Source organism: Amphibalanus amphitrite, unplaced genomic scaffold (genome assembly GCF_019059575.1).
Source record: "Amphibalanus amphitrite isolate SeventyFive unplaced genomic scaffold, NRLGWU_Aamphi_draft 000170F_arrow, whole genome shotgun sequence".
Lineage (NCBI taxonomy): Eukaryota > Metazoa > Arthropoda > Thecostraca > Balanomorpha > Balanidae > Amphibalanus > Amphibalanus amphitrite.
Genome location: NW_024881665.1, coordinates 677,732 through 694,411, shown reverse-complemented (window position 1 = coordinate 694,411; position 16,680 = coordinate 677,732). Strand labels below are relative to the sequence as shown.

The window sequence follows — 16,680 nt, the reverse complement described above, 5'->3', positions numbered from 1 at the left end:
TCAATGACCTGACCTGACCTTCAGGTTATCTTCACACCCACCGTGATGCATGAGAAGAACATCATTTCACATGTTTGGACGTCTACAAGCACAAAAAGACTGGAAACGCGCGGATAATGTGAGCTGACAATGACATACGCCAAATCGCGATTCCGGCCGAACATGGTCTCGAGAATCAGGTCACAGGTCAAAGGTCTTTTGGGTCAGGGTCATGAAATTTTTAGAGTAGGTGTAAAACTGATCAACTCGAGGGTACTAAATCGGATGAATTGTATCGGAATAATCGGACGTGTCTTTTTGCTCCGACTTGTATAAGTGTCCATTAAGTCTTCGGCAGTCGAAACTTATGTCATTTTGTTTGTTTTTAAATGCTTTTTTCTTTGCCTATACTTTAAAGACTCAAATGTTATAATCTTTTACGATATAGTGCTCAGAAATGTACACATTTTCGAATATTTTTCAAAGTTTCAGCACAGTGAAAACTAAAAAACTCGTTTGATTTTTTGCCGTAGTCACGTGCGCCTCAGATTAATTTGCTTCAGTCTCGAAGATTCTTTAGTCATCATTCACAGAGCTTTTATGAACCTTACCTCGGCCGAGAAGGTAATTCGACAGCGATGAACCTGCATCATGAACAGCTCCTCGTCTCAGAATGAATCGTTAGATACACAAGTTAGCCACACTCCTCGCTGCTGCAAATGCGTTACAAATCCTTGCAAAACATGCAGATGCGCGAAACAGAACAAACGCTGCACATCCTGCCGATTCGGAGACGGCTGTTCGAACTCTGCAGCGAATGACCCTCCAACCAGTGACATTGCCAACGAGATAGCCTCTCTGAAGCAGCGATGCCGACTCTTACCCTTCATCCCCAAAGGGGCACGCATCGCTGTGGCTGACGCGTTAGCCCATTGCATCAACGATGCCGTAACCCAGGGTACCGACCTCGCATGGCGTAAGCTAATGCGTTTTGGTTACTTGGCGCTTACCATCCGTGACAACAAGGGCAGCAAGAAGAGGCTATCATTAGCCACTCAAGTTCGTAATAACTTGTCTCAAGATGATTTCAACCCACCTCGCCATGCAAGTAAAAGGACAGCTCAGAACAAAAGAAATCGCCCACCTAGCACTATGGCACTATTGCGCCGCGTCTCAGAGAAGATAACAGACGGCGACCTCCGCGGTGCTCTGCGCCTCCTGGCCTCGGACGATTCTTTTGCGGTCCCAACAGATGATGTCATTAGCAAGATGCAAGAGAAACACCCGGAACCACCCGAAGATATCCGCCCTGTCTCACCGCCCGACGAGGGCACAGCATCGCTAACAGCTACTGAAGCAGACGTCCTGAAGGCCATCAACTCATTTCCACCGAGCTCGAGCGCTGGACTAGACGGAGTCCGACCCGCTCACCTGCGATCTCTGATCTCCAGAACAACTGCCGAAGCCGGAGCACGCCTTCTCACAGCTTTGACGGCTCTCGTCAATCTGGCGTTATGTGGCCGCCTTCCTGAGTTTGTCTTGCCAGCATTCTTCGGCGCCTCTCTGATCGCTCTGCGTAAGAAGGACGGCGGCCTTAGACCCATTGCCGTCGGAAGCGTGTACCGCCGCATCACTGCAAAAGTAGCTGCGCACTCAGTCTCCGGACGAATCGGGGCCGAACTGAGGCCCGTGCAACTGGGCGTGGCCACAAGAAATGGATGTGAGGCGGCAGTCCATGCTGTTCGAACATACATCCAGCAGTCGGAACCCAGCGAAGACAGGATACTCGTGAAGCTGGATGTCTCAAATGCCTTTAACTCAGTGCGCAGAGACAGCATGCTGGAGGCAGTGAGAGCAAGAGCACCTGACATCTATTCTCTCGTATGGCAAGGGTACAGCCAATCTGCTCCCCTGTTCATCGGAGAGAGCCAAGTGCTGTCTAAAACCGGCATCCAGCAAGGAGACCCTCTCAGTTCTTTGCTGTTCTCGCTGGCCATAGACACCGCCACCAAAGCAGCAGATGCAGACATCAACGTCTGGTACTTGGACGACGGCACTCTGGCTGGTCCGCTGCCAAAAGTGCTCGCCAGCATTGAGCGCGTCAAAGAGAACTTTGAGAAGGCTGGCCTGCGCTTCAACGGTGCGAAATGCGAATGCACCTTCCTGGGAAAGCAAGGGGCCCAGCAAAAACAGAACATCTTGGAGGATTTGCACGGCATCCTCCCTGACGCTCATGAAGTCTGCCTGGATGACCTGGAACTGCTCGGCGCACCAATGAATGACTCTCAAACACGACACAGACTCCTACTCGGCAAGCAGGAGATTGAGAAACTAGTACGGCGTCTCAGAAGCATGGAAGAGCCCCACCAATCCTTCTTCTTGCTTAAGAACTATGTCTCTATGCCTCGCCTACTCTACCTTTTGAGAAGTTCCCCAGCCCACAGACACATTGACTTGCTTTCTGGGATCGACGAGGTCGTGAGGAAGGGTCTAGAGGCGATCACCAACGTTCAGATGCGCGACGACGCCTGGCGACAGGCCACACTGCCTGTCAGTCTTGGCGGGCTTGGTGTGAGGATGACCTCCGATCTAGCCCTCCCCGCTCACCTGGCATCGCATGTCGCATCTGCGGCCATGGTGGCAGCGATCAATGAAACTACCTCAGCTGACTTCAACGAGACCACACGGCGTCTGATCAGTGAGTGGCAAAACCGCACCGGTCTAACACCGCCAGACGACGAAAAGCGGCACCTTCAACGCGAATGGGACCGCTCAGAGGCCAAGTCTATCAGCACGCACCTGCTAGACAGCAGCACCGATAAGGTGTGCCAAGCCAGACTCCGAGCCGCCGCACAGCCACACTCAGGCGCCTGGCTCAACGCCTACCCGTCACCAAGTGTAGGCACCCTGCTTGAGCCTGACACCTTGCGGACAGCCATCGCTCTGCGGATTGGCGCTGAGCTCTGCGCTCCCCATCGCTGCCGCTGCGGGGCCGACATTGATGAGCGTGGTCTGCACGGTCTCAGCTGCCAGTTAAGCGCCGGTCGACTACCCCGCCACGCAGAGCTCAATAACATTATCAAACGTGGCCTCGCTGCCGCCGGCCTTCCAGCAGTCCTAGAACCTGCCGGCTTGGATCGCGGCGACGGACGCCGTCCCGATGGCATCACAACCTTCCCTTACTCAGAGGGGAAATGCCTCATTTGGGATGCAACGTGCGTCGACACTTTCAGTGCCTCCTCAGTATCCGCATGCGCATCGCGCGCGAGTGCCGCAGCCACTGCTGCCGAAGGACGCAAACGTCGACGCTACGCTGACTTAAGTCGGCGGTACCTGTTCCAAACAGTCGCCGTCGAGACATCTGGTGCTTTTGGCACTGATAGTCTTCACTTCTTAAGAGAACTCGGTCAGCGGATCGTTCAGACAACCGGCGATCGGCGAGACATGGAACACTTAATGCAGCGCATATCGGTGGCAGTGGCACGTGGTAACGCGGCTGCTGTGCGACTGGCAGCAGCTGACGACACGTCAACGCTTCGACGAGTCCATGCGCAGCCTTCCTGCACTGCTGAGTCGTCACCATGCAGCCAAGAACCAGATAGCGATGAAAACGCTGGAAGGCAGGCATCTGACGTCGACTCAAGTCATTCCCTCTCAAAGTCGAGCCAAGGTGGATCTACATTGGGGACCATGCACCCGTCCGAGGCCAAGGGTTCGCGACTGTCGCGCTCGAAGGAGCGGGCGCCCAGCTGCCCGGACCGCGCTGACAGCGAGAACACGAAGCTGCTGCAGGTGCCTGGCGTCGGCCCGCGCCGGTTCTACGGTGACTCGGCCGAAGCCGGCGGCTCGCTGTCCGCCGCCAGTCCACAGATGCGGCCGCCGCCGTCGCTGCGCAAGTCCGGCGAGGGCGACAAGAACCCGCAGCTGCACTGTGGCAAGGCGCAGGCGGCCAGCCGCGGCCTGCAGCTAGTCCCGGCCATCCGGCCGCTCGACTCCGACAATGATGGCAAGGACCCTTTGTATATCGGCCTACCCAACTACGGGAACTCCTGCTATCAGAACGCCACCCTGCAGTCGCTGCTGGGCCTGCGACCGTTCCTCAGTGAGATGATTTCCCTGATCTCGGGCCTGGACGAGAGCGGCCAGTGCCGCACGCTGCGTGCCGTCGCCAAACTGATGGTGCTGCGCCAGAAGGCACTCAGCAAATCAGTCTCCAGCCATCTCAACGATCTGCGCGACGTGTTCGCCGACATCGACCCGGCGTTCAGAGGTACCGAGATGCAGGACGCCAATGAGTTCTTGCTGCGCCTGCTAGACACTATGAAGGAAGAGATCGACGCGCGGCGACCGACCGACAACCCGGTGCGAGACAACTTTCAGTACCAGATCGTCGAGAGCTACATGTGCACCAAGTGTCATGAAACGGCGCTGAAGCGGCAAGAAAACATATGCTGGTTTGTCAGAGTGCCGCGCCGCCAGGGCACGGAGACGCCCACGCTGCAGGACGCACTGCGAATGTGCATGCGGCCTGACCGGCGCGAGCGGCTCTGTCAGCACTGCCAGCATGATGAGTGCCGCGTCACCACCAAAATCAGCCAGCTGCCCAGGACGCTGATACTACAGCTCAACCGGTACGTCTTCCTTGGGGAGGAATCGAAGAAAATCCGCGCCAATGTCGGCATTCCCAAGTTCCTTTCACTGAACGAATATGTCGCGGATGACGTCACCCGGCCTCCCGAGTGGAAGTGCAGGAAGCCTTCCCTGTGCACCCTCTCCGACTTCGAGGAGTCTGAGGCGCCCAGGTCGGGTCCGTCGCCGCCGCCCGCCGCCTGTGGACCGTCATCAGTGCCGACCGCCAGCGCCGGCCCGCCGGAGTCCGCAGCCGCCGGATCGCCGGTGTCGGCCGGAACTGCAGCGCCGGCGCGTCCCTCTTCACCGGCGACCGGTGCCGAGCCGCTGCCGCCGCCGCCGCCAGCGCAGGATGAGCTGGTGGTACTGGACGCTGACTCCGAGTCCAAACCAGCGCGGACCCGCGAGGACGAAGATGGCGAGCTCCAGGAAGCCATCGTGAGGTCGCTGGGGAAGGGAGCGCCGGCCGACACCTCGGAGCAGGCACATCTCTCGGATTTCTGCGTGGAAGACGGCCAGTCTCTCTGCTCAGTGGACCTGGCCGGCGGCTTTACCTACCGGCTGGTGGGCGTCGTCAGCCACTACGGCGGAGCCACGCACTCCGGACACTACGTGTCGGACGTCTACAGCGTCGGCAGGGACCGTTGGTACCACTATAACGACAGCCGAGTCAGCTGTGTCGACGAGGCCGACATTATGGGCGAGGGACACCAGAGAAACGGCTACATATTCTTCTACCTCCACAAAGACCTATATAACCAAGTGGTCAGCGCAGAGGGAGCCGGCGGGGCGCTGTAACTGCCGCGCCAGGGAGCACAGGCTCTGAGCGGCACCGGCGGTTCGTATGGGTACATGTGGTTAATGTGTTTATGCATGTGAGCTTGTACTTTCTGTTAAATAGCACAATAAAACATTTAGCGAGCAAAACTAAAAGTTTCGTCGCGATCGGCCGCTTTTTGCGCGAGTTATTTGCGAACAACCATGGGGGGGGGGGGGTTCATCCGACTCCCCTACACATGCGAGGGTCAATGCTTCCAAATGCACTTATCGGTTGGTACCTTTTCGACATGGTACACCCTCAAAGCTCGTAACGAGCCTTCGCTCGGGTGTCGCCCCCCCCCTTCACCGGCCATGGCTGGATTTCTGCACCCATGCACCCACAATGTTCCAGCCGTTCCTACGCCCATGATACCTACCAATGAAGACTCACAGGCAGCACTTGGAACTACTTTATGACATGCTTAGCGAACGGTACTGTGAGGCAACGTATAGCCTAGCGAGGTTAGCTTATTTAGTGCGATTGGGGTACTTTTCTGAAAAGTTTCACGCCACATTTTTTTTTGCCATAGACACAGCAACCCGCGCCAGGCCGAGGGTATTTGAACACCCCCCCCCCCCCGTCGTTTTTCGCCGATATCTCAAAAACCGCAGCGTGGAGCGCCGCCATTTTTGGCACAATTGTCTGTGTATCTTTTCCGCACATTTTGTGAAAATTTCAGACCCAGGTCGCCCAAGCTCGGGTCACAAGGTCACGTCAAGTGATCTCACCTGAGAAAAAATAGGAATGGTCGTCATAGCTACACCGACTGAAAGATTGCTTTGAAACTTTCAGGGAGTGATAAGAGTAACAGCATCTATAAAATTGATACCTCGGAATTTTGATATCGGTGACCTAAGGTCAGGTTAATTTTGCGGCATCGATCCATTATAAGTCAATGGGAGAAAATTGAAAAGCGTCTGTTTTGCACGAACGCCATTCTAGACACTCTCAAACATCGAGATGCAGGTAAAATTGATACACTGAACCGGAAAATGGCAACTGTGACCCCTCGTTATGTCCCCGAGGTCATCTCAGGTCACGAATAGTATCTAACAGTTTTTCGCTAATAACTTCTGATAGAGGCAGACTTGTGCCAAGATCCCAAAAAGATCCAGAATCCAGGATCTGCAGCATCCAAGATCCGGGATCTTGAGGGATCTTGGATCCAGTACTTCAGGTTTTGCATAGGGATCCTGGGGATCTCTGGTCATCATTTTATCGAGGGACCTTAGGGATCTTGGATCCTTTTTTGAGGGATCCTGGGGATCTTGGATCCTGGTTTTAACAGGAATATTTTACACATCAGTCTAACATGATTAAATGCCTACCAAACCTATATATTGCTAGCAAATTCAAATCTACTGAGGATGAATATCTAGCCAGGAAACCAATGTGCAAAACATTAACCCGCGAGTTGTTGGGGGGGGGGCGTTAAACGCCCCCACTTTTTTTCGCCGGGCCATAGCATAAAAACGGCGCGCCGCAGGCGCGCCGAATTTCGGGTACCTGTAGGGAATTGAATGTAGTCTATTGTAACAAAGTTTCAAAAAAATCGTTTGGATAATTTTTGAGAAATCGAGGTATTAGTGACGTCATGATTTCTGAGTTTTGGACCAAAAACGGCATATGTTCAAAAAATCATATAAAATCACAGAATAGACATACAGACATGCCGTTAACGGCATTAGACTGCCAATACCGTGAACAATCAAATGGCTATCTTCGATTATTGATTATCGTTCCGCATTTTCCAAAATCTTGACCTGAATCTTGGCAATTTCTCGTGACTACTTCACGACCATGATACATGCATTTCCTAAATTGAACTTTTTGAGCCAAACACGTACACATATGATAAAAGGAATGTCACCATCGTGTTCTACGCCCCAAATTACCCATAAAACATGTGTCACAGGCTGCGAACATCAGCTTTGATTTTCGGGGATATGTGCCTACCCGGTTGACCTGACCTTGACCCTGACCTATGCTTGACTGACCCCTTCATGGAGCTGACACTCTTGTAGGCCTTATATGATAGATTGTGCACCGTTTTGACAGAGTTTATGACGAGAGGCGCCCATTGCGAAGTCCTGAAGTCCATGCTACTGAAAGCCCGATTTCAGGTGTTTGACCTGACCTTGACCCGACCTGTGACCTCAAAATTCAACTTTAAAGTACTCATCTGAAGCGTCTCGTCGCGTTCTTTCGTTTGCCGCCTCGTGCGTTTCGCTGCGCCTATTGGTTCTCGAGTTATCGGCTGGGGGGCGTTTAACGCCCCCCCCCCCCCCAGCAAACGGTGGGTGGCGAAATACCCCAGGAACTGCTGGGTTAACATGGTGTACAACTGTTAAACTCACTTTATACTGGAAGGAAGACATACTCTACTAACTAAGGTGCTCGAGGTTTCAAAATACCTATATATCAGCATTCAGCATAAACACAACATAGCTTTGTGGGCCGTACTATTAACTGGATTATTTGCCAGCTGGCGTCGTATGTTGGTGTGTTGGTGCAAGCAGAGCTTGTTATATATCAATGATATATATAAAGTTTGGTCGGTATCAGTTTGGCATTGGTTTCGAAAATTTCTTAAATTTACATCACAAACATGTACATCAAAAAATTCTGAAATTTATATCACTAGCATGTAGTCCATTTAACATGTTAGTGCTTTTCCATGGCTAGAACTGAGTCAGTTGCAGTCTGCAGTTGCAAATAACAGATGAAACATCATATGTACATTATTATTGTGCGTTGGATCTTGTGAGTTGTGGATCTTGGATCCTATAATTTTGATATTGCGTGGGATCTTGGAGATCTTGGATCGTGAAAGTCTGATCTTACGCGGGATCTTGTGGAACTTGGACCCTGATATTTTGAATTTGCGTGGGATCCTGGGGATCTTGAATCTTGCAATTTGATTTTGTATGGGATCTTGGGGATTTCAGATTCTTAAATTCTGAAATTGTGTGGGATCTTGCGGATCTGGGAACTTGATTTTTGGTCGAGGCACAAGTCTGGATAGAGGCATGCTAGAGCGATGAAAACGCCTTAGATGTGTTCGGCTCGACGTTGCAAATCGACTGATATGCAACATGACCTTCACCGGTCAGGTCATGACCTTGACCTGAGGTCAATTTTTTTCAAGTTGACCTTTCAAGGTCAAATTATACTTCATTCGACGCGTCTTGACGAGAGGAACACGATCCTGGCAAAAGAAATGTCGAGGCTCTTTTGAGTCAAAAGTTATTGCCGAAAAAAACTGTTTTCGTAAAAGCGGATATTTTTCAGTTTTTACACTCTGGAGGCTAAACCGTTGACCTGAGGTCAAATCTGAGGACTTAATGGCGAAAGAGCGTTAAAAGAGCTATCGAATGCGCTTTTCCGCGGCACTGTAGCTCTATCGGTTTCCGAGTTAGCCGCGGGCAGTTTCCAAAATGTTGAAATAGCCAACATTTTACCTTTGGTGACCTCTGGTGACCTCACCTTTGACCTGACCTAAGAAATGACTGCAATGTCTTCGTCCCGATTTTGGCCGTTCTTTCGAATGCCGCTTACCGTGTGTCGCTACGTGGCCCAGGAGCCGGGTTAGAAGGGGGGTGTTCAGACACCCCTCCCCGGCCCGGCGCGGAAGTCGCGGAGCACCGGCCCGGCGCGGGATAACATAGACAATAATTGAAAACTGTTCATGCTACAAAAAAAGTATTTTTTTCTGGATTAAATTAGCTCGTCTGATTTTCGCCAGAGGCCTCGGTTATGATCGAAGCGTTAAACCGCGCAACGAGGGGGGTCTGCGCCAACTTAGAACCGACGGGGGGGGCGGTTGACCGCCCCCCCCCCCGAGATCTCGAGAACGAAGCAAGATAGCGACAAGCGGTAAATGGCATGGGATACGCACGGACAAGGTCTACAATTTTTACAAAGATCATTTTCAGGTCAGGTCAAAGATGACGTCACAGGGGTCAAAAAAGTGAAAATGGCGGCGCTAGATATGGAGTTTTTTTTTCTCAAATAACTTTCGAACTAATCAAGATAGGAACAAACTAAGAGCATCATCGTGATCCTCCTGTCAATTCGCATCGAATGGTATATATGTTGACCTCGAAAGGTCAAGGTCAAAGGTTGACCTCAGGTCACGTGACCTCGAGGTCATCATGTATATCATTCGATGTGCCTTGACGAGCTGAACACAATAAGACCATCCGGGCGGCTGTATCTTGTTCCTGTACGGAGTTATTGGCAAAAAACCCTTTGGTGACCTTTGATGACGTCACATGACCTTACAGCTGCCCAACAGCAAAACAGACCTCAAGGTAGTGAAGGTTGATCGTATATGAAGTCGTGCGTGGTTTATGGGGCCATTCCGACCCGTTTTAGTGGTAAAAACAGGGAGATGATTTTTTCCCCATTGACTTATAATGGGGAGGTCGAGAATTTGACCTGACCTTAGGTCATCGATATAAAAATTCCGAGATGAACAAATTGTAGCTACTAAAGACCTCATAACATCCTGCGACTTTCAAAGGCCTCCGACATCTACTGTAGCTCTGGCACGGTGACAAAGTTGCAAAAAAGTGACTTGAGGCTGGGTCATTCAAAGTGACCTGGTGACCTGACCGTAAAAGTTAGGAGGTTCAAACTTGCACATCATGTGTAAAATTGATGAGAAAATAGTCGTGTCAAATTTCGCGGGGCTACACGCAGCGGTTTTCCTGCTATTTACGAAAAATCTCAGGGGGCGGATATCCGCCCCCCCCCCCCCCGTCGGTGCGCGGGTTAATTCGTCCATCTCCATTGTCATTGGCCAGTTCTGCCCCTTTGTGGGAGGTAGAGAATGACGGGTTCAACAAATGCGCAACTCGCCATCGCCAAATACTGGTGTAAAAATAAAGAATGGGCACAAAACAGCCAAGTTTCCATCCTGTGAATTTCACCGAGTCATAAATTTTACGGCCTAACACCCCGATACCACAATACCCAACACCCCCAGACCCTAACCTGCGGCGCTCGCTGTCGTCGGCCTGATGTCGACAGGCGCGCGCGTCGGCAGGCCACTGCCGCTGGTACGGAATCTGCGGTACCCACGCCACCATCATGGGCTCCCACTCCAACTGTCCCTATGAAGGACCGGCCAAGCTGCTCAACGACACCAAGTCGCTCACCACGCTGAAAGACATCTGTCCCTTCTTCTGGGAGGGGAAAGGTAAGCCGAATGTAGGACAGCTCCACAGGTCTGGACTATCTGAAACTTTTGGCGGATGAGCTTCACGAATCACTTAAAAGCAGCACAGCAATTTCATGAGCTTTCATTGCGTCTGTACATGCCTAAAAATTTTGCAGGCTGCACGCTCCTGAGCGCTGTTTTGTCTCAACCTCCTGTCCACCACAGACCCTGACGAGGAGCTGGAGCTATGCTGTGACCCGGTGGGTCTCAATGTACACCTCCTGTCCACCACAGACCCTGACGAGGAGCTGGAGTTCTGCTGTGACCCGGTGGGTCTCAATGTACACCTCCTGTCCACCACAGACCCTGACGAGGAGCTGGAGCTCTGCTGTGACCCGGTGGGTCTCAATGTACACCTCCTGTCCACCACAGACCCTGACGAGGAGCTGGAGTTCTGCTGTGACCCGGTGGGTCTCAATGTACACCTCCTGTCCACCACAGACCCTGACGAGGAGGTGGAGCTCTGCTGTGACCCGGTGGGTCTCAATGTACACCTCCTGTCCACCACAGACCCTGACGAGGAGCTGGAACTCTGCTGTGACCCGGTGGGTCTCAATGTACACCTCCTGTCCACGACAGACCCTGACGAGGAGCTGGAGCTCTGTTGTGACCCGGTGGGTCTCAATGTACACCTCCTGTCCACGACAGACCCTGACGAGGAGCTGGAACTCTGCTGTGACCCGGTGGGTCTCAATGTACACCTCCTGTCCACCACAGACCCTGACGAGGAGCTGGAACTCTGCTGTGACCCGGTGGGTCTCAATGTACACCTCCTGTCCACCACAGACCCTGACGAGGAGCTGGAACTCTGCTGTGACCCGGTGGGTCTCAATGTACACTCCTGTCCACCACAGACCCTGACGAGGAGCTGGAGCTCTGCTGTGACCCGGTGGGTCTCAATGTACACCTCCTGTCCACCACAGACCCTGACAAGGAGCTGGAGCTCTGCTGTGACCCGGTGGGTCTCAATGTACACCTCCTGTCCACGACAGACCCTGACGAGGAGCTGGAGCTCTGCTGTGACCCGCTGGGTCTCAATGTACACCTCCTGTCCACGACAGACCCTGACGAGGAGCTGGAACTCTGCTGTGACCCGGTGGGTCTCAATGTACACCTCCTGTCCACGACAGACCCTGACGAGGAGCTGGAGTTCTGCTGTGACCCGGTGGGTCTCAATGTACACCTCCTGTCCACCACAGACCCTGACGAGGAGCTGGAGCTCTGCTGTGACCCGGTGGGTCTCAATGTACACCTCCTGTCCACGACAGACCCTGACGAGGAGCTGGAGCTCTGCTGTGACCCGGTGGGTCTCAATGTACACCTCCTGTCCACGACAGACCCTGACGAGGAGCTGGAGCTCTGCTGTGACCCGGTGGGTCTCAATGTACACCTCCTGTCCACCACAGACCCTGACGAGGAGCTGGAGTTCTGCTGTGACCCGGTGGGTCTCAATGTACACCTCCTGTCCACCACAGACCCTGACGAGGAGCTGGAGCTCTGCTGTGACCCGGTGGGTCTCAATGTACACCTCCTGTCCACCACAGACCCTGACGAGGAGCTGGAGTTCTGCTGTGACCCGGTGGGTCTCAATGTACACCTCCTGTCCACCACAGACCCTGACGAGGAGCTGGAGCTCTGCTGTGACCCGGTGGGTCTCAATGTACACCTCCTGTCCACCACAGACCCTGACGAGGAGGTGGAGCTCTGCTGTGACCCGGTGGGTCTCAATGTACACCTCCTGTCCACCACAGACCCTGACGAGGAGCTGGAGCTCTGCTGTGACCCGGTGGGTCTCAATGTACACCTCCTGTCCACCACAGACCCTGACGAGGAGCTGGAACTCTGCTGTGACCCGGTGGGTCTCAATGTACACCTCCTGTCCACCACAGACCCTGACGAGGAGCTGGAGCTCTGCTGTGACCCGGTGGGTCTCAATGTACACCTCCTGTCCACCACAGACCCTGACGAGGAGCTGGAGCTCTGTTGTGACCCGGTCAACATCGCCGAGATGGAGGCCTCGTTGGTGCTGGCCTCCTCGCAGCTGGTCCGCTGTCCCACGTGCTACTACAACTTCCGCAGGTCTATCTGCGAGATGTCCTGTTCGCCCAACCAGTCCGACTTCATTGACGTTACAGAAACGGCCGTCGACGCAACAAATAGTAAGCTGGATGACGATGAAATTGGACTTTATCCAAATAATGTGCAATGCGGAGTTAAGGCATGATTCATTTTTTTAAGTTTAAAGAGGACCGAATAACGGGCATTATTCATAACTAACTGACGCATTATTCTTACCAAACACCTACTGCGTGATATGAATTGGCCGTGTGGGTCGGCAGACGAGACGTACCTGGTGCGCGTATCGTACTACATCCACGAGAACTACACCCACGGCGTGTACGACACGTGCTCCGGCGTGCAGAACGCGCAGACCAACTCGCCCGCGTTCGGCACCATGTGCGGCGAGTGGGGCTGGTACCTGTGCACGCCCGAAAGGTAAGCACTGCACGTGCCATATAACTTTACTGTCACTCTTGAAAAGTGGCGTACTCGTGCACCCCGAAATGTCAGAGCTCGTATGTCCCGAAAAGGTATGGGCAATTACTGCTCGTACTCGATCGTAGCTGTAACTCTGTCAGCAGCTTTGAGATAGGATACCTATATGACCATCGCGGCTCGTTCTGGCAGGCTGTACGACTTCATGGGCCACAACACGTACGCTCCGTTCATGATCGACTACGTCTACGGCAAGGACGGCATGGACGTGGCGCCGTTCAAGTTCCTCAACCCGCCCATCATCTCGTGCAACAGCAGCATCACAAACCCGTTCGGAGTAAGTGATCTGCATTCTGCACTTACACCGTACACGTAATCCTTTATCGGGGAAATCCACACCGGGATCAGACATTCTGTCGTCCGCGGCTGCACAGAGGTCGGAGCCAGTACGATTTTCTAGCCGTGGTGTTTGGCTTCTACTGAAGAGATGAAGTCTTCTGCACACAGCGCAAGAAAGCCTTCGTCGCGTAAACCTACCCAAATTAGGTTTCGAGCTAAGCTAGGTGTTGCCCCAAAAGGTGGGTGAAGAACATGAGTGACGAGCTTGGTTTGCGGTAAATAGCGTTTTTAGAAAAAAGAGCTGGCATCAGTTTTATTAGGGTCAAACAAATTTCTTGTTATTTTGTCGCATCCTGGCGAATGATAGGTACCAGTAGGTACATTCATCGCATTTGTCTCTTTCTACTTTCACATGATTGGAATCAGACGTCTGTAACCGAACAGTGGATGAACATAAATGAGCTATAGGTATTCATATTCATCAAAAAGTTTCTGTCTACCAAATACTCATAACTGTAAAGTGTGTGATGTATACTGTATGCAGTGCCAGAGCCACACCACCTAACCGCGGTGCGATTCCGTGCCGGCGCCCGCAGAAGTCGATCGACGCGTGCAGCTGCACGGACTGCGTGCAGTCGTGTCCGGTGCTGCCGCCGCTGCCGGCGCCCAGCGGACCGTGGATGGTCGGCGCCGTCTACGGCACCGTGGTCGTCATGGTGGCCGTGTTCGCCGTGATGACACTGCTGCTGATCGTCTGCGTCAGTCTCTGGGAGCGCCGCAGGACCGGTGAGAGGGGGAGGGAGGGAGAGAGAGAGAGAGAGAGAGAGAGAGAGAGAGAGAGAGAGGGAGTGAGAGAGAGAGAGAGGAGAGAGAGATAGAGAGGGAGTGAGGCAGGGAGGGAGGAGGGAGGAAGGGAGGGAGAGGGAGACGACACTACCTATAACTATTGACTGAAAAATTACATGTGAATTAGTGTCGCTATACCATTATCAACTGCGCTCTAACGTGGCAGACCAGACTTCAGCCCGAGGCTATCCTAGAGATATCAGCAGTTGATGAGACATAAAATTCATTTAGCTATACATAAAGCGCAGCATGAACACGGGCGGCTGTTCAGCAATGACACCGACGTGGCATGTAACTCTTCCACTTTCTGTGCGCAGCCTCCCACTTTGAGAATAGCGCACCGAAGCTGGCCGACGGCTATGAGGTGGACATCGGCGAGCCGTCGCGAATGGAGCGTTGGGGCGCCATCACCGACCGCACCCTCGTCAACCTCTTCACACACGTCGGAACGTGTGAGTCTGCCACCGGCTGCCTGTCTACTCTGTTCTTACCTGCTCATCATCTAGCCTAACCTGTCTAACTAGCCGTTCACCGCCACCGGTGTGGGTCGAACCGAATTCAGCCGACGTCGTGTGGATCTGAGCAGGGTAGACACGTTTAACGTCAGACTTAATCCGTGGGGCTATGGCCTAGCTTTCATGTGTCCTATTGATATTAATTAACTATTGATATTATCGCAGGATTGATATTGCTATTTTAACCTATGTCTTATGTAGACCAAAAACATGGCCGTTTTATCATTTACCTGTATTAAGGTGATGCAAGAAATTAACCCTCGCCCTGGCAGGCCATTTTTCATAACACGGCCTGGCACCCCCCCCCCCTCTCGCGATTGGCTCCTATGGCACCTAGAAACACCGAATTTGGTAGGTAGGTGGGTTCCCTGGAGTCTCGCCCCTGTGCAAATTTGGTTGCTCTAGGTCAATATTTAGGGGGGTTTGGGGGGGGGGGTACAAATGTAATAATTTCGTTAATAACAGGTCAAAAGTTTTTCGCCTATACTTTTTGATCTAATTAAGGTAGAACAAAAGAAAGCACCATGTGAACTCAGTACGTCAAGGCGCGTCGAATGATATACTTGTTTGCTTGCTTAAGTGTACTTAAAAGTTTTCCTAAGTATTAAGTAAACTTTAATGAATTAATTTAGTTCACCTTAACCAAATTACATCATATCCCGCGCCCCGTTGAGGTTTGGCAGGTTCCACGTCCTGTTGGGGGGAAGGGGGGCCAAAGGGTCTCCCTCCCCCCGTCGTATCTCCGGAACCAATAGCCGGATCGGAAAAATTCAAACGGCAATCGAAAGAGCTCATCAAAATGCACAAGATAGGATATCGATGACCTTGATATTTGGCCTGTGACGTCACAGGGAGGTCAAATAAGGTCAAATCAGTCCAATTTGCAATGACGAGAAGTCGGTCATAAAAATGAAATCTAAGTTTTCAAAATGGGTCTGGATATGAGGTATATGATAGATCTGGCATGCGGATAGTCACCCAAGTGGATGATGACCTGTGACGTCACAACAGGGGTCAGCCTCGACCAATCAGAAAACACATTGGTGAATCGTTAGGGAAGGCATGTTAAATTGTGAATATTCGAGTCTTTATGAAGACATGTCTGATGTCTCATATATATATATATATATATATATATATATATATATATATATATATATATATATATATATATATATATATATATATATATATACATACACACACACACACACACACATATATATATATATATATATATATATATATATATATATATATATATATATATATATATATATATATATATATATGCATCCTCAGAAACCTCCTTGACCATTTTTCCTGCACCTATGACGTCACAGGAGGGTCAAATAAGGTCAAATTGTAGGTACCGGTTTACAACAAAAAACAACTTTTTACGTAAAAGTGACTTAAGTCACGTAAAGGATCATATTCAGTCAGCAAGGGGTTGATAAGAATCATAAATATTACTCCTGAATGATTTCAAGCACAAATACCGAAAATGTTGTGACGTCATAAGAACAGTCTCTACTTTTTCAGTCATTCAAATTGCTATATCTCAGGCAGTTTTAGAGATGGTTTGTTAATTTTTGGCATGTGTAAGGCCAGTAGGGGGTTCTGTAACATATATTCCCCAGTAAACATGCCGACGTCGGCCCGACGTCGGGCCGAGGCTCGGCCCGATGTCGGCCCAACGTCGGTTCAACCTCGGCCCGACATCGGCTGGACGTCGGATATGCCCGCATGTTCCGACGTCCAGCCGAAGTCCAGCCGACGTCGAGCTGACGTCGGGCCGAAGTCGTTTGCCGAGGTTGACGAGATCGTTCGTC

The 16,680-nt window shown here is 51.8% G+C and overlaps 1 protein-coding gene across 1 annotated transcript in view; it reads left to right on the top strand.

Moving 5' to 3' along the window:
* LOC122383709 (NPC intracellular cholesterol transporter 1-like) overlaps nucleotides 1-16,680 on the top strand; it is a 55,637-nt gene that overhangs the window by 20,433 nt on the left and 18,524 nt on the right. Inside the window, exons 3-8 of the mRNA XM_043370409.1 lie at nucleotides 10,463-10,631; nucleotides 12,611-12,811; nucleotides 12,992-13,148; nucleotides 13,341-13,485; nucleotides 14,084-14,273; nucleotides 14,651-14,785. Coding sequence (XP_043226344.1) covers nucleotides 10,463-10,631; nucleotides 12,611-12,811; nucleotides 12,992-13,148; nucleotides 13,341-13,485; nucleotides 14,084-14,273; nucleotides 14,651-14,785 — 997 coding nt within the window. The remainder of the gene's footprint in view (nucleotides 1-10,462; nucleotides 10,632-12,610; nucleotides 12,812-12,991; nucleotides 13,149-13,340; nucleotides 13,486-14,083; nucleotides 14,274-14,650; nucleotides 14,786-16,680) is intronic.